We start from the raw sequence: 27,312 nt of genomic DNA on the forward strand, positions 1-27,312 counted from the left end.
CTACTTGAAGCAGCAGTGTTTCTAGGTTCAAGTACACTCTGTTGATAACCATTATTTATATATAGCACTTTTCCAAAGACAAGTACTTAAAGGATAATGGACACCCTGATAACAGTAAAAGTGAAAGTAAAACTTAAAAGTGATTTTTTTTTTAATTCTGAAGGCCACAGGTTGAAATTGTAATTGTCCTGCCAGCTATATTTTGTACAAACGGAAGGCTGTCAATTAATTAGTACAACAAACAATTTAAAGTTACATGAATTAAAGTTCAATGATGCTCCTGAGTTGACAAATGGCTATAATATATTTCTAAAATGTTCTCAAACTCAAAAACCATCCAAAGATGTATGTCCTCATATTGGACCACAAATTGGCTGGAATGTGTTAACTGGTAAAATACAAACTCTGTCATGTGGCAGAAAAAATGTTTTGGTAGTATAAACCCAAAGGTAGCAGATCAATTTGTTTTAGGCCCGCCCAGCGGTTTTGTAGGCAATTAACGTCAATAATTGGACGTTCAAGATTTGACATCTCTAAGACAGGTTATGCATGAGTAAACAGAAGAGAGGTCTGATGGGTTTACTGAGTGTGTATTATCAGCATTACAGTGAAAAGAAATATTGCAGTTGTGAATTACTACCCAGAGGAATCATGCAGATTGAAAACAATAAAGGACAAGAATAGAGCCCTGGGGAACCCCAAAAGTAATTGTTGCACTACTAGAAGAGATGTTCCCAACTGACACAGCCGTCAAATAGAATCTGTCAGGGCCAGTTAGTTTTAATATGCAATTATCAAACAAAATAAAGGCAGCAGAGAAGGTCCGACAACACAAAATAGCATATGAGCAAATATCAAAGTTCTGCTGAATCTCACTGTCAATCTCAAACAACCTCAAATCTGACCCAAGCTAAATATAAACTCCACTCTCCAAACTCTCGGCTAAAAAGAGCAAATGTCATACAGTTTTCTCATTATTAACATTGTCAGCGTCAAGATCAAGTTTCTTAAGACACTGCTGAACAACAGCTGATTTAAAAAAAAAACCATGAGGATAAACAATTATTAAAAACAAATAAAACATCAGGTACAAAAACAGGGCAAAAAAAAAGAAAAATGCTCTCACTCTATTGAACTCTCACTCTATTGAACTCTTGAACCACCTACGCTTATACTCTCTCTAACACTCATCTGGGGGATGCTGGGAGACCCTGACAGCTTAATGTGGATGTGATTAATGGTGCAGAGCTCTGATGCCATCTAAATTATGCTAGACGTGAGTCTGCATAGCAGCTACTGGACGTTACAGTTGCAAGTGTGTGTGTAATCCTCTCTAACCGTGATCCTGCATAGGAGTAAATAGTCAGCTCTGCACTGCCAAAACCAAGTGTGTAAGCGTGTGTGTGTGTGTGTGTGATGTACCAGTCTTTCGCAGTGGGAAGTCATCCCGGGGGTTGTAGACACCCAGCACAGGGTGGTTGTAGGTGGACACACCAGTCTGTGGAGGCGAGCTCTGGTCCAGAGAGCTGTGCTGAGTTTTGCTATATAACAAAAACACAAACACACACTGTGTTAAAGGTGCCACTAAGATCAACTCAGTGGACATGAGATGACTGAATGAATCTGAACAAAGTCACTAACTTCATGACAGTCAAAGATCTGTATGATTAACGCATTATGCAAATCCCTTGGCAAGGCCTGCAGACATGTGCCGCCATCTGTTCACTGCCTACAGAATAAGGTGGTGTTTGTAGGCAAAGTTAAGCCGAGTTGGCTTCAGACCAAATGTGTGTTCCTGACAAGCGGATGTACACACTCATCTATTCCAAAACTGACGGGGGCTGATAAGTCCAATGAGTGGAGAAAATGTATATTAGGGAGAGAAAGGAATATAAAATTAGAGACAGATATAGAAAGAGAAAGTCTGTATCGCTTTGAGCTGTTGAAAAGTCAACGCTTGTGGGTGTTTTATTGGGTCAGACATCAAGATTATGTAACATTATTTCTATGGTTATGTATTTGCATTTTATGGTGCTATTTTATCGTGACAAAATAAATCATGGAGAACATAACTTGGAAACTATGTCTGACACTCAACTACAAAGTTGAAATATTTTAGGGTTGTGCTAGCAGAAGTGGAAAGTAACTAAGTACATTTACTCAACTAGTGCACTTTGTCCTGTACAATTCTCCTTTTTACTTGTACTACTACTGTTTAAACTAAGAAACACTGCAGTGCAAAATACGGTTTTAGGACTCGATTACAGACAAAAATGGCCAAACTGCCCAACACTTTATAAAGTTATTAAAATCTCCTCCATGACAACCACCTACAACAAACATGATGCTCACATATTAATGCATCAGCGATAATAATCCTATAATACATAACAAACCAGGAAGACCAAAAATCTCTCCCATTAGACAAGCAGTATAAATACCAAAAGAGATGTCAGGTAATTTCCAACTCCTTCATTCAAAAATATAAATAAAAAATAGCATTAATGACTGACAGTCTGACAGATTTTCTTTTTTAAATAAATTTGATTGGTGTGTCTATTTTCATATTAAATTCTTTGTTTTGCATAACCATGTTTCCAGTCATGCAAAGTGTACATGGTTACTCCCAGACACAATGAAAGCATGTGACGGGCGACTACCACAGCGAACAAAGAGGAAACAGCAAATGTGCACACCTGCAAAGGGCTCTAGAGATGCTACAATAAACATTCAAGGCCGAGCCTTCACTGTAAGAGCCCCTATCATCGGGTTCCAATATCCTGCTCTCGCGTGTATGTGTGTGAGTGCATGTGTATTCCCATCTTTGTTTTATAACCCTGCTCAATCCATCTCTCAGTCAGGCTCATACAGTGTGGCAGGTGAGGAAGAGGGGAAACTCGATGACAGATTAAGACACAACTCAATAAATTATTCATCTGCTGTCAGAGAGAGAATTACCATCCAAACTTATAAGGATCTGCAGTTAGCTTCTACTGTATTCTACTGCTTACAAACATAACAAAGAATTGAAATATAAATATATTTAAATTGTTTTCCAGGTTCCTTTACTGTATAATGCAAACCACTAGCCGAGTAAGCTGAGTTAAATCTAAATGCATCTATATATCTACTTTTTCGATTTTGTGTATTCAAAGCAATAACGGTTCCTCACCGGTACCAGTAGGGAGCGTCATTAGGGAGGCCTCCTTGGTTGAGGCTCCGCTGGGCTAGGGCCTTCTTCTTGTTCAGGACAAACTCCTGAAGTCGCATCTTCACCTCAGTACTGGCCACGGCACCTAAGGAGTGAAGATGTAGAAGAAAATGAGATACCGTATGGCAAAGAGGAGATAGATAGGGCGATCAATGGTCCCTGTCCAAACTGGGAACATTTATGATTACATCTTGATTGTCTTAAACCCCCGAGCCACCACTTTTACTATCAATTTTACTAATCTCGCAGCTTGAGACAACTAATTATGGAAATCTGAACAGAGATTCAGATGATGAAAATAATCATAATACTGTGGGTTTAAAGTTGATTTGCTAAATTAAAACGTCTTCTCAAGTCTTCCAAACCTAATAAGTACAGCACAATGTCAGGTGATACCCCAATCTAGAGCTTAAACGATTAGTCGATTAATATAATACAAGCAGAAAATCAATCTGTAACAATTACTCAATTGAGAAAATCCTCAGCAGATTAATTGATAATGACATTTAGCCTTGCAGCCTGATCATCACAACCAGAGGAGTGGGGGGTTTTGCAAAAAAACATGCAGAGGAAAAAAATTAAAACAACACAAAATGCTAGGAAAATGCAAAAAACAACAGCAGTTGCTCAGGTACACGTGAGAGCAAACACACTGAGCAATCGCTCTCTCTCACACACTCGACTCGCACGGATACAGCCTCGATCTGTAACCACTTTCCATATAGTGTGTAAACTGCTCTCAAGGACTCCTGTCCACTCGCTTTCAATGAACTGTTGAGAGACATCCAGCAGGCAGCAGTAATAACTTGCTTTAGCCCCCGCCAAGGCCACCAGCTAATACAGCTCGTTTACCACAGTGAATACGCAGGTTCTCCAAGTAAAATGGAAATACACTGACATACAGACACACACACACACACACACACACACACATACTGTGAATACGGATCTCAACAGCCCTTTCTACCTTAGAGCATTTTGAATGAAGAGTTCTTGCTAAATGGTTCAGACGCCCAAGCAGGCTGACTATCAAAACGGGAAACTAAACTTTTTGTCTGTTGTCCGCAGTGGTGTAATTTACAAGTGCTGTGAATATTAAAATAAAGTGTGCTCACAATAACTGGATGCTATTTACAAGCTAATAACATAGTGTTGTGGCTGTTTCTTCTTCTGTTTTCCCAATATCTTTTCTTGTGAGAAATATTTAGTACAGATTTTCTGACAAGAGGTGTGAAACCTTTTGCAGTAATTTCTCCAACAACCGCTATTCTCCTGTTTCCTTCCCTCCAGTGTTTGTTGCTGCTTGCTGTATGTGGCAATGTGTGAATACATGTTACATGGAAGGTGAGAGAAAATGAAAAAAAAACGTACAAACTGAATAAGGTGTCAGGCTGAGTTGCGTTTCCAAATTTCAACGAGAAATGTGGTTTTGTGTGATTTTGTACTTTGGTAAATATGTTAGAAAATGTGCAAAAAACAACAACTTTGAGCCATCCCAAAGGATGTCTGGTGGAACAAACTTAGCTTGGCACTGCTTCTTTTTTTCTCATCTTGTTTCAGTTCTGTATCTGCAACTTACTCTCTTGTCCCCTCTCCTTGTTCTTCAGCAGCAGCAGTTTCTGCTCCCTCTGCTGTTTCTCCAGCTCCTGCTCCAGACGGTGGTTCTCCATCTTCCTCTGGTGCTCCAGCAGCTCCTGCTGATGCTTCAATGCCAGAAGCTCTTGTTGCTGCTGCAGGAAGAAACATCAGAATCATGTCAGCAAAAATGTACCATCCAATGCCTGTTATGTGGAAAATAATTGCTTGATAAATACATAAAATGTTATGTTCCTGATAGGGTAGAGAAGATGGTTAATTAGCACACAAAGGTACTGTCTGTATTTTCTGTGTACTTTCACGTCTTTTAACATCTATTCCACTCCTGGTCTGCTTTAGTTGACATCTGAAATAATTAAGTCGGACATCTGTTTGAGGCAATAAAATAAAACCTTTGCAATTCTATAAAAACCTCAGGCCACAAGCTTAAGCCTTTAAATAAACAAACAATTTAACTGGGGATGAGGCTTTCGCAAGACACACAATCCAATCTGCTCACTTCCTCATCACTCCAGAAAAAGAGCGAGAGGAGCATCTGTTACATGCTTTAAATGTAAAAAGCTCTCCTCCTCAGGCCTTTTTACGGAATGAACAAGCCCGACTGTGGCTTGATAGTTTGTCCTGTAACCAAAAGGTCAAAAATAAAAGCCAAAATGTGCTCACAACCACCCCTTCATCCCACTGAAGTGTCCTTGAATGAGACCCAAAACTCACAGTGAGTCACTGTGGATAAGAGCATCAATTAAATGCTACAGATGCACTCTGAAGCCCTTCCTTCACCTCCTTCGGATCCTTAATACATTTCTTCGACCTAAGGCACCAAATCAAGTATCCCAATTACTCTTTAATGTCTCTGTAATATACAATAAATAGGCAAGCTGTCTGTGCTTGCACTCAGCCGGCTCCATAATGACTTTTCTCTGACGTGCCTTTTTCCCCCTTATCATCACACACCCAACGGCAATATTTGATCAGTTTACTGTAACTGGATGTAATCAACTTCTGATGGCGTTTTTAAACACCCTAAATAGACACCCAGTAGCTGGGACATGTCCTTGTGTTTATTGTTAGGGCAAATCAAATGTTTGAGACAAGTCTGTGAATAAATTAGTGGCTGAAGGTGAGAGGAAGGTGAGGCGGGGCTCGTGAGAAAAGCACATCGGCTCTCTGGCCCACTTCCAGTCCGGAGCCTCAATCCTTTTTTGCCTTTCAATCAACGTTGGGGATAGGGGATTGAGTGGGTGGGAAGGCTCAAAGTAACCTCCCCACCCACATCCACACACAAACACATACACCCAAAACCCCTGTGGCTCAATAGACCAGAGATGTGCACACAAACCTTCTCTTTTAGACTAATGCTGTGAAGAGCTTCAGGATAGCTCTCACTTTATGAGAGTTCCCTGTTGTCAACATGCAGGGATGTGTGCGCTTGTGTGTGTGTGTATATGCAAGTGTGTGTACTGATGCCCTTACTGTGGAAGCAAACTGGGCATGCATGTGACTGTGTGTTTGCTGATATTTGAGAGGATGTGTATGTTTTAATGCCTGTATGCCTGTGTGTGTGTGTGTGTGTGTGTGTGTGTGTGTGTGTGTGTGTGTACACAGGGGCTGTGAATGGGGCTGATTGAGGCCGGGCCTCCCTGCTCAGGCTGTGCGTCACTGGCTTCCACTTGAGTGGTCCTGCAGCCCCACCACAGGCCAGACAGCCCTTCAGGCAGCATCACTCATGCCTCAACATCACAAAACGACCCAACAGAGGGGACTTATCGCTCCCGCAGTAGATACTATAGTTCATAATGCGTGTGAAACATGCCTGACCTGAAGCATTGCACAGGGGTTTTTCACTACAGATGGTTTGTAGAAATGCAAACAAACCTGATGATATCAAACTCAATGTTATGTGAATTTTGAAAGAATAACCAGAGAGAAAGGAACAGAATAAATAAAAGAGGAATACAGGAAAGAAAGAGATAGGAAACATTAAGGTATGAGAGAGAGAGAAAGAGCAACTGAAGAAAGTGTGGGAAAAAGGAGGAAAGAAGAAAGTGTGGGAAAAAGGAGGGAAAAAGGAGGAAAAGAGGACAGCAGGGAAGGACGAAAGGCAGAAAAGAAGTCAAGGAGAAGGGGAGGGGAGAAAGAGAGGATAAAAAAACAAGAAAGCAAGGGCGACACGATAGATAGGAGAGCAATGAGAAAGAAAATAAGGCAGAGGAAAGACAGGAAGGAATGAAGGAAGAGAAAAATTAAGTAAAACAAGAAGGGGAAGAGTAGAAAGAAGCAAGAACCAATTAAACGAAAGAAGGAAGACAGGAAGGGAAAAAGAGAGGGAAGAAAGAAATTAAAATCATTACATTCAAACTAAAGTAATCCTGCATGTTAGAATCTAATCTACTGCCCCCACAATCTATTTTTAGACATTTTATTGAAAGTCCTGAAAAAAAGTAGTTCAGCTGTTTCTGCGTGTCTTACAATTCATATTACAGCAGTAATATCCTAAAACAGAACAAACACTAGAATATTTTAATATGACATTTCAGCCCCACAGGAGCTCTCCAGTGCTCTCAGGGGCCCTGATGTATTAAAGCTTCAGAGTGTGGGCGTGCTGATCTAGATTCACTTTGTATTTCCAGGTCACTACGATACGAGCGTGTGATCCTAGCTTCGTCTGTTATATGTCATGTACTGCTCCGCAATACTGGCTCAAAGGGACATTTTGTTTAGGTTCTGAAAAACAAATAGTCTATCGAAAGAGTCAAACATTAGCTCTTCGTATTAAAACATGCTCCTTCTGAACATACAGTATGTGCTACTGGATGCTGATATTTAAAGGCTACAGCAGCTCTGGTGCATAAGGGTTTACTTATGTAACACACCGGTGTTACAAAAGTCTTTCTTTCACACGTTCTCTGAATCTAAGCACATCCTTATATTGCTGTTATCCATCCCTGCAGTTGAAGTAAATGAAGCCAAAGTGCTTTCTTGTTCTCTGCTCCCTCTTTACTCAGAGCAAAGAGATTTTAAGCTGACGGAGCTGCTCTCTGTTGGTGAGTTCAGTCTGTTAATGAAGAATCCTGTAACAGACTAAATTAAGAGCTGCCTCTGCTTTGTTTAGTAAAGTTTTAAATAGGTTTGGGCTACAAGCCTGCCTCTTGGAGGAGTTAAATAAAAACTTTGTCTCTTTGTGCAGCTTTAATTGTATTTGTTTATGTACTTTGCTGCTGAGACAGCTTGAATGATAGATGATGCTAATAAAAGTCAAATTTACTGAATATAAACAAAAATGTGGCCCTGAATCAAATCATATCTAAAGAGTGGTATTCTTTCTCTGATTACAAAATACAGATTGTGTGAGTGGTGTGATTTGAGTCTTTTTAATTGTACATGGTTGTATAAGTTAGATGTGTTTAGATTTGCTGATTTAAAGTCTTAGGAAAAGAAGACAGTATGTCCAGTATTATACTAGAGTAAATGTTTTTGGGAGACAATGACAAAAGTTCAACAAAGCACCTCCCGCGGCACCTACTGGCAACAGGAAGTAAGCCCCGTGTGACCATCATCATTTGATTTACATGACATTTTCATGCTCTGGTCAACACGTGATATACTGGAACATACTGCAACCGCAATATCTATTACTGAATGAAAGATTTGATTCAAGTATCAATATATCAAAAGTAAAAGAATGTCTGAATACATAATAATGTATATATTTGAATTATAATTATTGATGCCTCACAAATTGTGTAGCTGGTAAAGGTGGAGATCATTTTAACTACTTAATATAGTGACGGGTAGCAAATCGACAATTTGTTATGAATTATTAGCTAATTATCTTTTGTATTAATAATCTGAATCTGCAAAGTAACTGGTAACTAACGGTGTCACAATGTTTGCTTCTCAATGGAAATACTCAAGTTACGCTTCAGTAATGTTGTATAAACGATATAAATAAATGATGAGGTATACCTTAATGTGTTCCTGAAGCTGGGCCTCATGCTGGCGGGACAGCTGCTCGTGCTGCCGCTGGAACTCGGCGATGAGGATCTGCCGCTGGATCTGCTGCTTCTGCTTCAGGGTCAACAGCTCCTGCTGCAGCTGCTGCTCGCGTACCGAGGCCGCCACGATGCCTCCCCCGCTGGCCTGGCCGGTCCCTCCCAGCGACCCCGGCGACTGCTGACCTGGCGGGGAGAGCGAGGACACCTGCTGCTGCTGTTGCTGGTGATGGTCCACGCGCAGGTCCATGGGGATGGCGGCTGGAGGGAGACGCAGGGGCAGCGCCGAGTTGATGTCCACTGTAGGGATGAGGAGAGACAGAGGAGGTGTTGGAACAGAGTCGCAGTCATACACTTTGTGCACACAATGGTCGTTGAAATGGTTTGGTCCAAGAAGGTGTTTACGTGGCACTTGGGTGTTTGTGTAGTTAGTACAACTGCAAGGAGAGATGACGTGTAGCTGAATGGGATTAAAGAATTGCCCTTCAAAATGTTATTTAATGTGTCAGCCTGCTCAAGGATGCACAATTGAGCTTTATAAAAAGACACCTGTGTGCACCAAACTGCAGCGATATCTGGCAGTATCGGCATCAATTCTGAGGCATCAAAAGGTTTTAAAAGCTTGATTTTAATTAATAACTAATTTTCACTTTCTGCAATCTTTGTGAAGTAAATTCATAGCTGCGTTTACTTTCTTTTTTTAAACATGCATTTTAAGGGTAAAGGATTAAAACTCAACACGCAAACACTAATATCAGAGTGATAAATCAAATTAGAGTTTTACCCGATAATAAAACAACTTAATAGTCATGTGCAACATGATGAATGCCTGTAATTGAGATGTATTGATTGTTTGACCAGCGATCCCATACAAAGGGACTTTATCTTTCATATCTGTCAAAAGTAATGAGTCTGTACTCCCCATGTTGGTGACCATCTTCCATTTTTGAAATCATATCAGTTAAAGAAGTGTTTTTCAATAGCTCACCCTGACCTCTGACCTCCTTGTGAAAGACAAGATCACAGAATGTTCTCATGGGAATCAATAAAGCTTCACACTGCATTAAAGAAACCTGTAGCAATGAAAAAGTGACATTGATGGCTATTTTTCCCACATCTCTCCTGCAAAAAAACTGCTACACACACACAGACAGACACACACACACACACACACACACACACCCTATGACTGATGCTGCAGTTACACATGAAGCCCTGCGACATCCGACAAAGATTGCATTGACCCGGCGAGGTGCAGACCTTGAGCCGGGCCAGCCACCCACAAATCACTGCACAGGAAGCCTTCCAATCACGCGGCTTCCTCCCCATTAAATCTGAATAAATAGGAGTCGATTGGCTGATTATTTACCTACATGTTTACAGAGAGCACAGCGAGAGCCAGAGATACTTGCCTGCAACTTTGTGTTAATAAAGAGGCAAACACGCCATCACTGGCACACTTAATAGCAAGGTTACGGAGCCACACGCATGGCCATACAAACACACAGATGCACTTAACATGAGGAACTACACGGAGAGCGTTATCCAGTGGCAAATTTACACTTGGGCTGCAACTGTTTGAAGCACGTACGCCTGAATCCTGGAGAGATTTCTCCTGATTATTTTTAGGATGTCACACTTGCACTCAATCCAAGTGTGAAAATACCTTTAGGAATGATCATAAATACACTTTACTTCTCAAATAGCCACCCAGCCCCACTATGACACATTGATTTGAGGGATGTCTGACAAAAATAAGATACATCTCTCTTGCTAGAAGCATCTTTATTGGAAAATTTGCTGCTATCTTTTCATTTCCACTCCAGTGTTTGAGACCAAATATCCTGCATCTGTTGGGCCCCAACACAGACACACTCTCATTCTCGGAGACGTGCCACGTTTGAAAAATAAAGCCGTAAAGCATTCATAGAAGATCCTTTAAATGGATTGCAGACTTAAGCTTGGAAACAGCTCTTCAGCGCAGACAAAACTATAAAATTGCCATCACAGGCATATGCGTATAAAAAGTATTTTGTGTTTTCGTGCAGCAGGTGAAACGCACCCCCCAGTGGCTATTGTCAGCCATGCCATCGGAGAACAGAGCAACAACATGCAACAGGTCCTTAAGGACTGCCGTCATGTGGGGGATGACAACAACATATGAGTCAGTAGTCGGCACAGTCTTGTCATCTGCATCCAAAGTGAAAATTAGTCTATTTGTTTCAACCCACAGGACATAAGCTTTGACATTTCTCCGTCATAAGATGCCTTTTTTCTTCGCTCCTCGGCTATTCATTTCCGTAGAAGAAAAGGAGCTACAAGCTTTTTGCCATTTGTGAATCTGACTAACAAGGAACCCAATATTTAATTAAATGCAGCGACGCCCTCAGATTTTGGCTGTTCTCTCTCTTTTGGCCCTTGCTCATTTTAGAAGCGACAACGGTTACATTTGGGCGGCTGATGAGAGCAGAAAGGAAGGAGAGACGGCGCTTGTTAGTAAAGACTAACACCTACAATCCTGAATCACTCTGTAGAGAAAGTTCGCATTTGCATCGAAACATAAAAAGAGAGTTGTGAGTAAAAGATGTTGTATCTAAAAAATAATCAAAACTATACAAAACTTATTTTTTGACTCAAAAAGTGCTTCTTGCAGTTATGTCACCACTGTACCTGCATCTGTATGAGTCACTTTGCAGTTTGAGATCCTGAGCCAAAGGAGGATGAAGGCTGAAAGTAGCAGGGACTCCATATTAAGTCTTCAGGGTCAGTTTCAATCTGACATCAAAGGTAAACATGCCCTGGGACCGGTGATGTCCGGGTGGAAAAATACCAATTTTTTAATCTTTTTTGGCTCTTTTTTATCTCATCAATATCAATTTAAGAGCAAGCCAGTTATTCTGAGTCAGAGGTGTTAGGAAGGGAAAGAAAGACAGCGAAGGAGAGACGTGATTATGACTGAAACCTGCACTTGTCAAAGCGTTGCAGCTCCAATCCTGGCTAATGCAAATCCATAACTCATACACACAAATGCATGCACGCACACTCCACTCGTACAAAATGTTCCTCTACGGATATTGAGTCCCGTCCCCCCCACCCGCACACAACACAAACAGCCTCGCACCCTTATTGATGGTGACGCACACAGATGCACAAACACACCTCATATGGCATCTCTGTCACACCGGCAGCGCTAATTGCTCTCCGCACAAAAGGGGGAGATACAGAAAGAGGAACAGGGAGGTGGGAATCAATGCTGTCGTTAAAACGTACCCATCAGTGCTCTCCTCCTCCTCCTCCTCCTCTTTTCAGCGGCCTCCTCTCTCCGTCCTCTCCTCCTTGTCACTGCACCTCCTCCTCCACCCTTCCTCCTTTAGTCTGTTACAGAGACTGACAGTACACTCCCTCTCCTGCTCATCTGACTTCTCCTGCACTCCACCTCTGTCACTTTTTGCTCTTCCTTCATCCCCTTTCCCGTTTAACCTGATGGGCGTCTCTATCTTGCTCTCTCTCACTCTCTCGCCTCTCTCTCTCTCCTCCCCTCGTCCCTCGTTTGCCCAGTGGTGACATCACAGGGCAGTCTCAGGCATGCAGCCTGTTTATTCTGCAGCCCTCTGCTTTTCCAGGAACCAACGTCACACACACACACACACACACACATACACACACACATACACACACACACACACACACACACACACACACACACACACACACACAGACAGAGAGAGCACTCTCTCTTTCTCTCCTTACCCTCTCTGCTCTTTCCCCCGCTCAACCTGCTGTCCTTGCTTCTAAGGCCGAGGAAAACCCTCCACGCCGCTTGTAGTGCATCGAATCTCTCCCACACACTTGCAGACGTCCCATTCTCTCTCCCCTCTCTCTCTCTCTCTCTCTCTCACTCTCTCTGTCTCTCTCTGTGTCTCTCTCTCTCTCTCTCTCGTGTGGTTTTAATACTGTGTGCTCAAATTCCTGGCCTGGTATTTGCCTGCATTTCCCAAACAAATAAAACCACAAAATGGTTTCAGGTGAAGCAGAGTAAGGACTTTCCCTGCAGGGAGGCACCCCCGATATTTAAATACTTGAGGATCATAATAAAATCAGGGATTATAAACAGGTTATCGTTTCTTTTTTGTCATCTCAGATTTTGCTACTGTAGTTTTTTGTCCAAATACAAAGTACAGGTCTGTTATTTTGACATTTTGTTGCTCGTAATTAAGTTTAGTTGTATATGTATGTGCACATTTGGATAGACATGTTAGGATTCAAGGATGTTTTTACTTTTTTCTGCTTTACTCCTCATTTTATGTTTCTATTCTATCATTTCATTTTGTTATTTTCCTTTTCTTGACCTCTTCTGTCCCATCTGTTGTATTTCTATTATCAGCTTTCATGCAAATGTGTTCAAATAAACCAAACTACAGTAAAGTCTATGCAAACATTTACAATTTAAAATCTTTTGCTGAAAAGATTGAAAGAAAACGTTTACTCTAAAATGAGAATAACTGAGACAAATGTGCAGTCTCTCAAATGTGATTTGCTGATTTTCTTTGTTTTTGACACATTTAATCAATTTGCATAACTTTTAACCAAACAATTGGATCAAGGAATTGAGAAAATAATTAAGAAACTAATCCATTATGAAAGGAATCAGTTGTTGCAGCCCTTTAACAGGTCAAGCTTAATAAAATCTACAATAGTTGCAGTATAGTTCATTAAAAACCTTATTTTCCTTCAATAACTATTGAGAAACCAGACAAATGACGGTGCACCGGCAGCATATAAAAAACATTTATGGCCAATGAGAAGGCGATCAGACTAACTTGGCTGCCACTTGACAAAGATAAACTCTGATATCAGCACATCTTTGTATACGAGTAGTGACGTCAAACACGTACCTCAGTTTACTGATGTGTGCCAGATAGAAGACAATATGGGGGCACTCAGAGAACACCAAAACAAAGACAAACGTGCCGTCTCACGGGACACCAGAGGAGCTTCGAAAAGTCTTACATAACTGACAACCTTACCTGAGACAACACGAATTTGACAAGAGCAAAGACTTTAGTTCAATTCCTGTTTGTCAAACTGAAGGTATTTTCTCTGAGTACAGACCTCACATTTCTGTTCCTATTCTCTTCTTTCCTTTGAGCATTTAAAAGTTTCCTGACGTTTCATGTGGAACATTTTTTAAGCATGAGAGAGAATCTCCACGACATGATTTGAACATCTCGGCGCAAAGTGTCTCTCCACCGCTGTGCGTGTATGACTTACTACAGGTTATTTCACTCTTTGGAAGCTTTTTTTTCTCCCTTCAGCTTCCATCTCTGAACCTTTACACCTCCACCACCTTCCCTTTGAGCAGGTTTCTCGACTCGCTGCCCTCCATCCTGCTTCTTCTTGCCCTATCCTCCAGCCCTGCTTTGCGTTCCTTCTCCGCTCAGTTGCTCCCTCCCACCTTTCTTCCCTCCATCTCTCCGCAACAAATCACAATCTGTTTACAACCCCTCGGGCGCACTCCACAACTCTTCTGGCTCCAATTGCAGATCTATTTATACCAGACAATGCAGAGGGCTGGCGTCTCTGATTTGAGACTCGGTTCGCCGAGTGTATATCCCACGATCTGACTGCCTGAGCTCCACAGTCGTTAGGCTTAATAGATGTCATACTGAGCCGAGCAGAGCTGTTGAGAGTGGCCTGAGTAAAATGATCCTTTTTTTTTTTACCATGCAAAAAGATTACAAAGAACAGGAAATATTCTGTGCAGGGTTTCACTGTGAATTTAGCAGCAGGGCGAGATGAGAGGCAACAAGTAGCACATCTGTTGATGGAGGAAAATAGCTGCGGTCTGCTTGCTGATTGGTCTCTGAGGGTGGGTTGGGTGAACATCAGCCTATGTTACTTTCTCCCGCTGACTCTCTCAGCTGCTCTGAATTAACCTCCATGCAAGCTCAAACTCTTGGAGATAATAAGAGCTTTTCCTGGTTTTAAACCTGCAGCGACATCTTATTATCTGTTTTCCAAAATGGCACCGTGACCTCTTGAAAAAACGAGACAGAACTCTGACATGGCAGGGAAAGAAACAGGGATGGAGGGCGTGACGGAGGAACGTGTCAAGGTGCAGCGAGGCTCGTTCTGCCAAAGGCGAGCGCCGACTTGTCGCGGTCTCAGTGACATCATGCAACGGTCTGTGGCACAGCGGTTTAAGAGGAAGGAGATGGGTGAACGAGAGTCAGAGACATAACACATGAGGCGTAGAGGTGGACGACGTGTGACGGTTGAGGTGCAGTACGTGCAGGAACGTGCTCGTTACATGGGGATAGCCTGTATGTGAGGCCAGCAGCGAAGCACTGGATGACTTCAGATCAAACAGACATGACTTTCTCCCATCCTGACACCACATACAGTTTATGGCTGAGAGTTTATTTTCATTATCGATTAATCTGTTGATTCATTCTGTGATTAAAATTCCAAACACTCACTTGTTCCAGCTTGTCTTGAGGATTTTGTTTGGCTCATGTAATCGTAAATTGAATGTCTTTTGGTTTTGAACAGTTTGAAGACCTTTTTTTTACTTTATCAATGTAGCCCAACATTTTTGAGTCTATAAAAGGTCAGAAAATAGTTAAATACATTCACTACCTGGAGATATCGGCGTCGCCATATATGTTTTCCGATGTGCCAATATGATAACTTTTTCTGGAATATAATGCAAAAATATGCTTGTGGTAATATATTGGTGTCACTGCAAAGTTTATTGCAATGTGACTGAAAATACTGTATAATAATAAAAAATATTTAACTTAAATACTATTTAATAACGTTAGTAGTCGAAAGGTAGTCGTAGTGGAAAGGCTTAAGGCTTATCCTTCCTTGTCATGAGATCAAGTTAATGCTTAAATAAATACGAACAAAAGTTCAAAGTGTCAAAAAAATGCAGAGTCACCTTAAACTACCAGTACAACTCAGGTGTTTACTTTGAGTCATGGAGCTACCTGCAGGTGCAGCAATCACTGCTTTGCATCCCACTGAAAGCCCTGCATCATGTTGTGTGCTTAAATGCAACCACCAGGATCTGATTACATAAAGATTAGATGACAAAGCATTCAGGACTTTAACAACTGCATTTTGCATTTTCAATGAGGAAACTACTGTAGTGGAGGGATGCTACAGAGTGCAGTATAAATGCCCTTAGACAGGTGCACTCTCCTCATCCTGGGAGGAGCAGATCCAAACAGTCCGGGTCACACACGCTACCGAACGTGGAGGCCCCAGCAGCTCCGTATCCAAGACAACAGATTTCGAGAATATCTGATGAAGTCACTCCAGTGTATTTCAATATTTTATCAGCCTAGCCAGAGGCACGCAGAAAATAACCCCAACAACAACACGAGAGCACATGTGAGGCTTCAGTAAAGTCTGGGACAGGAGAAAGATACTTTGGGTCAAAGTAAAGAGGAAGTAGTTATTTATTTGTTCTTTCCAAAGCAACAGGCTTGCTGAGCTCACCTACTAGCTCACTGCTGCTCTCTGTGAAATCACAGAAACAGAAAGCTAAGGCGCAGCATGGGGGGTAAATTATGAATTGCACTTTGACTATTTTCATTATCTTTTAAGGGGAAGATCCAAATTGTACTCTGTGGTAAGAAATGAAATACATAGAACAGTTTAAGCGTCCTCATTATGGAATTAGTAATGCATTATGCATATATTACCTCAGACTCATTTCTCCTTCAGATTACCTCATCTCCATCTGTGCCCCTTTCATTTCTGTACTCTCGTCTGCTTCTATACGGCTTCATCACTGCTCCTTCCTACTTCATTTTCACTGGCCGTAGAGAAAGCTATTGTAAATACAGTATAACATTTTGTGATGTTTTGACTCGCAAAGGTGGCATAGTACTTGCATCAGATGGGGATTCAGAGGCAGAGACCTATTTTTCAATATTTTTGGTCCATGAGAGAAAAAGGTAGGTAGTAGGTATTTGTTTTGGGACAACCAAACTGTCTCAGGAACTTGCAGCAAACACATCACTAAGATGCACAATTGCTTGTTTTGCTGTATATTCCTGGCAGCCGTTCCTCTTGAGATATCCAAAAACAATTTCACATAAGCTCTCAAACAGAGCGCCTACATTCAGGGCGGCTGTATTTCCATTCAACAAAATGGCACTGTGAGATAACTGCATTAATATAACGTAGAGGAGAGTAAGCACTGACTCTTTTAAAGACTTACAGAAACCCATTAACTATCAATTAGATAAACCATATTGTGACGTCCAATTTTCACAGTGCTGCTACATAATAATAGATATCTTTAACGTGAGGACACTTCAATAATTGGACTGAAACAATCATGACAACCGGACACATCCTAGGAACACCTCAGATGCATGCAAAGTCACACAGGATGTGGTTAATAGTGAAATCACGTAGATGCACATACACAACCTTTGGTTTACAGAAGCTCATGCAAACACACGCACACACAAACATACAAACAAACACACAGTGTCCAACCTGTTGGGATGTGGTTGAGCGCCGATGTCTTCAGAACCTCCAGCGGCTGCTCCTTTCCCAGGATCCCCTCTGTGGGAGAGAGAGCACACTCTGCTTCAAATATGGTCCGCAACATTTAGACAAGCTTCCAGCAACAAACCTGCTAATCAGGCAGTTAGTAAGACCACAGTCCAAGCGAGCGGGCTTCAGGTCATCTGCAAAGCTGCGAGCACATGCCGCGGCACCGCTACCGCCACCTGAGCAACCGCCTGATCCATGACTGGTGAAATAAACGCGAGCTGTGAATTTGCAGAGATGCTCGGCTGCAGAGGTGCTCTAAAATAAGCTCGAAATCTGAGGGATACCGAGGGAGCAGCCTTCATCGGCTCGTGTGTGAGTTCAGTGTGCGAGAGGAGGGATGTTGGGGCTCGACTGATACTGCCTGTGCTCAGCATAGCAAATGTGGCTGGCAGCAGCAGCAGAGAGGGATGAGTGGGGGGGGGGGAGAGAGGGAGGGAGAGAGGTAAAAATAGCTCACCCTTTTGTGTATAACAGCACATGCGGAGCACGCGCACACACACAACGCGCACACATGCAGACACAAAGACACAGCGCTGCTGCTGCGCTGCTCTCCTGTGTTTGTGTGTATGCATGCGTGTCCGTTGGTGTGTGTGTGTGTGTGTGTGTGTGTGTGTGTGTGTGTGTGTGTGTGTGTGTGTGTGAGTGCAAGTGTGTAGGCTGTAATTATAGTGGCAACATGAAAAGGCTTTTGTAGCTGCCGAGCCCTGGGAAGACATGGCTATAAAAAGCAGAGCGACAGAGAGGGGGTGGTGGTGGTGAAGGAGGAGGAGGAGGACGCATCGGGGGAGAGGGGGAAGACAGAGTTAAGGAGGGGAGAGAGAAGAGGGAGGCAAGGAGGATGAGGCGATGGAGGAAAAACAACGAAACGGTGCAAAAAGGGAGGAGAGAGAAGGGGATGGAATTGACATGCATCGCGGCTGCACACAAAATCTGTGACTACTGACACACGTTCTCTATATATGTACCTATTTTTAGCAATCACAGGCACCTGATCCATATATATTCTGAGCACAAGGCTTAAAGACATCTGAGGCACACAAACATGCAATTATCCCTTTGGATGCGAGATAAAAAGCCATGTAAAATCCCTTTGGAGGAATAAAAGAGAGGGAAACAGGCGAGTGTCTCACTGTGCATGATCTATTTCTGGAATTCTCCCTGGACCAGATTGGCGCGCGCGCACACACACACACACACACACACACACACACACACACACACACACACACACACACACACACACACACACACACACACACACACACACACACACACACACACACACACACACACACACACACACACACACACACACACACACACACACTTAATTAGCCACGAAGCTGGAGAATGCATTGTGCGCTGATTGTGTATGTGTATTCGTCTCTCACCACCTTGCATGAATGGCTACACCCCTGATGCGCCAATCCCTGGGAGGACTTGGGTGTGGACTTGAACATCACGTTTGGTCCTGTTCAAACGAATCTCAACACACATGGGTTTATTTACCTAAATCTTCTCACCACTGGCTGCCAGATATTGCTGCCTGATGTCTTATGATTTAAAAAAAATTTAAATAAAACAACCTCAAAACAGGTGCTACTCAAATTCCAAACTTTTGCGACACAGAGGTCAAATTTGTGGTGTCGCACACTGTACATACACAGTGTCAGATTTCATGTGAAAGGTGAGGAAATATTGCGAGAGCAGACAGGTGGTCAGGGCGCCTCACACGTCCCTGCTTCTCCAAAACAAACAGATCCACATCAGTGATAGCTGATATCTCTTGACGAGCCTATTCAAATGACACACACACACGCCGGCAGATTTTGCAATGGAAATGAGGTGCATCTGTGATGTGATGACACCTGTGGCTCGGAGTAATTCTACGCCACTTTTTGATCGAATTGCTGGTAGCAGCTTTACATCTCCGACTTAAGTGCGGCAAATTAGGGGGACGGATGTCTTTGTCTGCGGTTAGTTAGACAGAGCGTATAAGCTTTCAGTCCAAAACTGCACACTTGATACCTGAGATGCACGTGGAGGCAGCACAGGTGTGTACAAACACACGCATCCAGCGAGGGAAAGCAACGTAATGAAGCAACAAACCACATGCACAACCACCGCACGCTTGCAGAGGAGAAGTGCCCTATACCTTGGCAACAGGGTCCATCAATCTTGAATGTAGCCTAGTTACCCAGCAGGCCCCCTCCTCCCTCCAGCTCCTTCTTTTCTCCCTCCCTCCCTCTCTTTTTTCTTTCTTTCTTTCTCTCCTCTCTTCTTGGTGCCACTGGGCAGGCATCGGGAGACGGGGAGCTATAAATAGCCTCGGCTAGCCTCAGGCGGAGAGTCAGTCAACTCAAGCTAATGCAGCTACCGCTCGTCAAAAACATGCATGTTATGATCTGCGCTGTAAACGGGGAGGGATGCTGGAGTAATGAGCTAAGCAAATGGTGGAGAGCTCTCTCCGCTGCAGTGCAAAATGTAGTTTTGTGACAGCATGGAGAGACAGGCAAGCTTGACCCCGAGACTGCATACTGTATGTTGACAGAGGCCTTTGTTATGGAGGAGAAATGAGATGTCTGCGCCACTGTGGCGTTTACAAAGAGAGACAGTGACAGAGAGAAAGAGAGGAAGGATGCTCCAGCCTCATTACATTCAGTGCACTTCCGTTCTGGCTGCTTCGTCCAGGGTGACTCCAGTGAGCAAGGTGAACCAGACAGGAACAATACGATTAATCAAACACGCCTCTCCTTGAAGAGCCTTTTCCTCTGGGTCGCAAATTTGCTTCCCGAGGGCAGCGGCTGACGTCATGGTGACTGATAAAAGAGAATGGGTGACCCCTGTGTGAGCCGCCACCAGTTTGCGTCCCGTGAACAGTCGGAAACAACCATCTGACCCTCATTTCATGCTGGTAGATTCGGAAAAACACAGCGGTAATGCAATTTGGCATGGTGTCTAAGTGCTTCTTTGTGCTTCTTGGAGAATGCCGTCACTTGATATAAAATCACAAATTACTTGGGAATTGATAATTAGACTAGGAGTGTCTGTTTCAAGTCCAAAACACATTAAAGTCATGAGGTCAGTAAACCAATAAAGAGACCAAAAACTACAATTGTAGAGATGCTGGAGCTGGAAATGCATGGACTAAGTCACAAAAATTAACATGTACATGAGTAAGCCTCAGATTCAAAGTGTTGGGCGCCGCAATTAAATCTGCAATTCGGATTTATACATTTAACATGATCGTGGCTGTCAAATAAACATATGTATGTGATTTACAAGCTCATTTATCATTTAAGGAGTGCAAATTTAGAACTGCTATTCAAGTGGACATGGATAAAACCTGCTGAGACGTTGATACCCTTGGTCTGTTTGATCGGACTTAATCACATAAAAACTTGATTCACTAACTGTGTTTTATTTATTGAAAAACTGAAATAAAACTTTAACAATCAGATTTCTGTTTCCTGCACCTAAATCTGCAGTAAAGAAGCTGTGAAAAGTGTTTCCCTGACTTTTGCCCAGTGCATTCTGGGAGCGACCCTGTGCAGTAGTTAGGTATAGAAAATGGATAGACTCAATAATTGTTTAACTGACTTGTGCACATCGCCTTTCACATTCACTATTCTTTACTACTCTGAGTGGTTTTCATGTATTTAGGGACTATTTGCACACAGACGACATCCATAATGGTGCCACACATGGTTGCTAGGAGATTTGTGACGCAACTGTAAAGCCTTGGTAGCTGGGCCTAAAGCCTTACAACAACAAACACCCACAGTATGTGAGATGACAGTTGCTCTGCAGCTACTATGCATACAGAGTAACAGGTGCACTATGTAACATTTGGTTGATGGCTGGTTACTTGAACTTTTTCAAGTGTTCATGTGTTTCAAGTCCCAGCAATGATCATACTTTGATCCAATTGCATAACAGTAGTATTTCCTTGATGCCCAGGCCAGACCTCCATGCTTCCTGTCAAGCACTGTGCAGCACAATGTCAAAAGGCACAAGGATAGGGCTCTGAGGCGGCAGTGTAAACCGTAATTGCCGCTGACAGCTCGTTGGCAGAACACAGTGTATCCCGTTTCTCAACAGGGACGGGACAAAAGACACGGGGACAAAAGATGTGTCCCGTTCCTTTCATTAACTCATGCTCTCTTTCTGCTGTTTCTGTCCTCATACCAATTAAAAACAGAGCTTTTCTAATATACCAGGACATCCACCCTTATAAAGGCCATGATTAGGTGTTTGTTTTTGGAGGGGGATGGGTGCAGCGGGATGAGATGGGTGCCTGCACCCCATTTGCACAAGGACAAAGCGGAGCTTGTGCATGTAGGGGGTTGGTCGTTGCACAAGAGACCCCCCTGGGTTTGTTCTGGGATGGACTGTTAGTCATGTTCAGCCAAGTTGGTGGCACATGGGAGGACAGAACTGACGTCCTGTCTGGCTGGCAGGAACCTCATCTCTGTTCGCCGGTTTCAGCGAGAGAGGGAGGGTGCGGCGGCATTGTGGGAACACGCCGCTGAAGTGCATTTTGCAATCTGCCACAATTTCGTAATTTGGTTTTGCAGGATAGAAACAACATGTCAGCACAAGTGGACGCCAGACAAACGTGACAATCAGGCTTTAAATTTCCCTGGATGAGGCTCATGCTCGTATCACACTGACCACCGCACAAAAGAGGCAGCGCCTGGGTCATGCATGCACTCGTCCCGTGCTCCATTTTTAGCTGCACAACACACGGCAACAAACTGCTCAATCGTGAAGAGGAGATTCAACACGGGAGACCAAAAATAATGATTGTTTGTTCGCCATGCATGCACGTGCGCATATCTTGTGTGTGTGTCTCTAAAAATAGACTCAGGGATAAGCCGGGCCCTCTTTATTGCAGCGAAAACTTTTAACCCCTTCACCCCTGGATTTCAGCAGTGTGATGTGTGACTGCATGCATGTGGGTAAGAGGATGAAAAGGGGGGTCACTGGAAAGTGGGATGAGAGAAATGTAAATTTAATGCATTAACCATCAATACACTTTGGCCTCACACTCACATCTCTTCAGGCAACAACTGCAGAGAAACTTTTACTTTTTTATTTTACTGTATTATGAACTTTTGAGAAGACGATTGATTAGGAAGCTTGCCTTTTCACCGCTTTCTCAACATTTTTATATCCGACATATGCCCAAGGAAACCACAGTCTTACTGTGATAGCTCTACAGGACCAGTTAGGAATTATGTGTCTTGCCTGAAGGGCACCTAAGTTTGCTCATTTTCTCTTACCGGGAAGTGCTTTTCATTCACTTTTTCCATTTACCAGCCAGTACAAGCCAGGGATCTTCCAGTCCCCAGTCTGTTCCTTAAATCTCTATGCCACTGCTGCCCCGTTAATAGTATCTGGCAGGTGTAATAAAAAGCAAATCCATAGTATAGACTTATAGCCAGCCTGAGATCTGTGTGCGTACTGTACTGCAGTGTTTATCAAAGACTGGGGTGAGACCCAACGATGGTTCAGATGACAATCCAAAATCAAGTAAAAATGAATGCAAAATACCAAAATCCTAAATAAATCTTCTTTCTATCACTGCCATGTACAGTGAGGCAAAGTACAAGACTGTCAGCAGCAGGGAGATGGTGCAGGAGCCTGTGTTTTATTAGAACCTGCCCTAATAAACCTACAAGATTAGTTTTGGCCACGACAACAATTACCTTGAAAGTATGAGACCCAGAGAGAGCGAGAGCTAGACACGACCTCCAGGATTTTTTTATCAGCACTTAAGATTGGATCGTGAGGACAAGCAATGCAGAGGGACCAGAGACTTGAATCCAAGAGGTCACAATCATCAGGATGAGAGCGTTTAATGCCAAAAGGTCCTATTTCTTAAAGGTGACAGCAGTATAAACTGTATTTGTGAGTACATGTATGCTTGTGCTGTGCAGCACATTACAGCATTCTGTGTCCCATGTGTCAGTTGTCCCACACCAGCGATGGAAAAACCCCACACCAGGGTATATACATGTGTGTGTCACAACCTTGTCTGTAGTACTGTTTACGTCAGCAGCAGTCCCTCGCTAATCCTGCCAAAACTCCCCACTGACACTCACAATTACACACACAAATACAATCTGCAGCAGACCCAGTTTCAAAACAGGATTCAGAAAACACAAATTACGATACTTAAAAGGAACAGTTCGCCATTTTTGAGAACTACGCTTATTCGCTTTCTAGCGGAGAGTTTAATGAGAATATCGATACCACTCTCATACATCTAGGAGACAATTTACAGAAATGGTCGGACACAGAAACGCCTAATCCGACATCAGAAAGGTATGTGGGGGAGGGGCCCGAAGGTATGTGACCATCTGACAAGCAATTCTGACGGAGTATACCGGCCCTTTAAGAGCTAAAACCCACCAATATGCCTATTTAAAGTTTGTGCTAGTGGTTAGCTTGTGAGATAGCTAAAGTTAAGTCCTACTTTTTCCAACCAGTTTGCGGCGACTAATATAAAATATCTTTTTCTCAACTTTAGCATTTGTGTTTTCACCACCAGGAAATAAACTCTTTAAAACATGTGGCAATACAAGCTTTAATATCCTCTCATACGACATATCTTGATTTATGGCACTGATTGATTAGTTTGGCAGCTTGTTTAAAGCTAGTATGACACTGTATTTGTAACAGTATTGCATGCAATTAAGAAACAGTCATGGAAGCTGGCAGGTGTACAAACAGAACTGTATATTCCTAAAAAAAACAGTATTCCCTTTTAGCCAGTGTCCACAAATCAAATTTTGTCTAATGCAAACCCAACTCGTGTTTACAAGACATAAATATGTATGTCCAAAGCACCAAATATACCAGTGCCTGAGACACATTAGGTAATGTACCAGCCCAAACGATGCAATCTCCTGACCCCACTCATTACTGTTTATCTTACTTTATTTGATTTTCCTTTACTGTTTTTGTTGTGTTTCAAGGCTGTATAAACCTCGAAACTGTTGCGCTTGCAACCTAGATACCGCTGAGCCTTCGAGGAAAGGAGCAATGTGTCAGGTTCACCAGTTCAGAGCCATAAAAAGGCGCTCACGCCCACATACAGTGCAAAATAAAGCAGTAAAAACCTAACCTGAGCACAGTTTATATCGTGCTGTAGACATGCTTTTGATTTTGTTTGTGGAATGTGTTCATTTCTAATTTTTGCATAGAACAACGTAAAGTTCAAACCTCTCATTCACAAATAATCATCTACTGTACCTTACTTACCAACCATTTACTGGCCACAGTGTGTGTGTGTGTATGACTCATGTGCAGACCAAGTTCTTACTCCATTGGTAAGCACTGCAGACTTTCCTGGAAAGCTGGTCCTTTCTGACTAAGACTAAAACAAATTGTTGCCAGCTAGTGGCATCACCTTCCATCTTTAATAAGACACTGTAACACCTGAGGAGGCCGGCTGCTCTTTTTAAACTTATGTTTTCATTTTCACTTACAGCTCATCCTGCCTGCATCAATTTCACAATGAAGCAGCTGTGGTGCAGCAGGTTACTGTTTGGTTTATAATGGTTGTAAAAGACTGAGTGATGATTACGGACCAATCCTTCCAAGAAAGACGGTCATTGTCAGTAAGGAGTAGGTAATTAGTGTTTGTCTATACATTAAAATAACATATTCTATTAAAATAACATAGTCTCTATTTGATTTGTAAGGTTAGTATTACTGGTTATTGTATTGGCCAAACCCAACAGACAGTTATTGACTCTGATATTATTTGTTAACCTGTCCTACGCTCCCTCATTTACTCAGCTTTTTCCTTTAATTCTGCAGCCATCTCTACCTTATACATTGGTTTCTAATAGAGGATCGCCTTTGTTTTGTTCTCGTGCTTCCCTTCTAAACACACAGACACATGTGGTTTGTGTAGTTTCCCTCTTTATCTGTATAGAGGGCAACACAGATTGTCACCAGGAACTGATAAGGGTGCTTGGCAAGTGACCACAACCACAGAGAGGCCCCAGAGAATGATGGGATGAACCCTGAGTTCAGACATTTCTGAGAAAACGGTAATAAAATAAACCTTTAAAGTGTCAATGAATCACAATCCAAAGACAATCATTAATTGACTAAACATACTGACTTTAAAACAGTTTGCTGTAAGTTAGTCATTTATGCTTCCTTCCACAACAGATGTTCAACATGGTGGTAACCACGGAAACATATAGAAATTTGCTATGATCTGACTGATAATTGTGGCAAGCAGGTGGCGCTAGTTGATCACCATACCTCTGTTTTACCTCTGCGTGTGTTTTTATTAAATATAGCGTACTCTATATTTAGCCTGACTGCTATCGTCCAGAACACTTCCTCCTGAATGTGACATTTACAGAAACCGCCCGGTTCAACCGAACACGGTCAGCATGTTAGCTCATTGCTAAGCGCGGGTGCAAAACAAATGTCGCCTGCTAATGTGCTAAAGCTCTCGGTACACAGAGTAATCACTCCTGTGCAAACACTCCAGCCTGTTTGCTATGTGGAGGCCTTATCAGCCTGACCCCCTTTTGTTCTGGGAATATAAAACCCGACAAAGCGTTTTACATTTCACTTTTCTAGGAAGAGATTTATGGTAAATGATATTTAATCTAAAAATCCCACCGCTGCTGTAATAAAGAAAATGAGTAAGTCCTGGATCAAAAACGTGCGTGCTAGTAAGCTCATTTACAGATTACAAAAATGGCACACAAGCATGTAGGCACGAATGCACACTCGCAAACACCCGCCAGAGCTACTGCATGAGGGTGAACACACACACACACACACACACACACACACACAAGGCTTTACTTACAGGGCTGGTACATGATCGGAAATAAGTGCAAAGCAAGCTCGGAAAAAAGTTGGCAGCTTTGGATCGCACTGCAAACACAAGAGTACAACAAAGCCGTGGATCTGAAAGTCTCATTGTTCACCCTGAGAACAAAGCCAATGTTGTTTAATTACACTGAATATAAAACAAATTCAATTTAACAGTGGCAGTAGCAGACAACCCTGATGCAACCTGAAGCCACAGGATCAATTTCCTTGCATCTCTTTCTCAAAAGAACAATAACAGAGAAATCGAACTGATGCATCTCTTAAAGCAGAACAAATTCCTTCCCCTGCACTCCTGTAAGCATCGCTGCCATAGCCCGACAAGCGCCACAAGGCCAATTTTTCACATTTCATGTCTTTAAATGTCTCTTGGCTGCTTGTTTCTGTCTCTCTCTGTGCACCAGCATCCAACAAGTGTGTCTCTAAGCTGTCATTCAAACGAAAGAAGCAACACCTCAAATTGACGCCCACACATGGCAGCACTCTGAGGACCGAGCTCGTCTCCTCGGAAGGCTTTTCAGAGGAAAACAAGACAGTGAGAAACAGCAGCTGCTGGTATGAATTGTCTCTCCTGGACGCACACAAAAGACCGCAGCTATTTTTGTTTTGGTGAGAGGTGAGTTAACACGGGTGATTGCTGGGCAGATCGTGAGTCGCCCTGCTTGGCCCTCTAGTGGGAAGCAAACTGTGAAGATGAGAGGTAGAGGAGGGCAGGGTGGGAAATTAAAAAACGGCTTAATCTTATTATATTTTCACAGGAGTTGGTTAGTTTATCTGCTCTATCAGCTGCTGCAGCCCGTGGCCAGAAAAGAGGGAAGTCTCCTGCTTTGGCTATGTTCAGATCTGGGCATTGATTCAATCTCACTGTTTGTCTTCTTCCAACAGAATTGTATTGTGATGAAATAATGATAGAGGTATCATTTTGGAAAATTTTAGAGAATAAAAGCAATTACTGATCTGTAAAAAGGCTGTACGTGGTTGTGACGGGTTTAATTTTATTTTGAATTGGTTTGATTTAATTTAGACGTATGTTTAGAAACGTATAACTTCTAAATCACAAAAGAG

The 27,312-nt window shown here is 42.6% G+C and overlaps 1 protein-coding gene across 5 annotated transcripts in view; it reads right to left on the reverse strand.

Moving 5' to 3' along the window:
- Positions 1-27,312, reverse strand: part of LOC127378385 (histone deacetylase 4) — a 55,350-nt gene that overhangs the window by 22,530 nt on the left and 5,508 nt on the right. For 3 of the 5 annotated variants that reach the window (XM_051427156.1, XM_051427155.1, XM_051427157.1), the window contains exons 3-7: positions 17,317-17,385; positions 8,774-9,099; positions 4,791-4,941; positions 3,173-3,296; positions 1,423-1,541 (exon numbers count right to left, since the gene is read on the reverse strand). In XM_051427156.1, coding sequence (XP_051283116.1) covers positions 1,423-1,541; positions 3,173-3,296; positions 4,791-4,941; positions 8,774-9,099; positions 17,317-17,385 — 789 coding nt within the window. Of the gene's footprint in view, positions 1-1,422; positions 1,542-3,172; positions 3,297-4,790; positions 4,942-8,773; positions 9,100-12,069; positions 12,464-17,316; positions 17,744-27,312 lie in introns of those variants that run through there. The other 2 variants (XM_051427154.1, XM_051427158.1) reach the window with 2 other exon arrangements.

This window comes from Dicentrarchus labrax, unplaced genomic scaffold (genome assembly GCF_905237075.1).
Source record: "Dicentrarchus labrax unplaced genomic scaffold, dlabrax2021, whole genome shotgun sequence".
In the NCBI taxonomy this organism is placed as follows: domain Eukaryota; kingdom Metazoa; phylum Chordata; class Actinopteri; family Moronidae; genus Dicentrarchus; species Dicentrarchus labrax.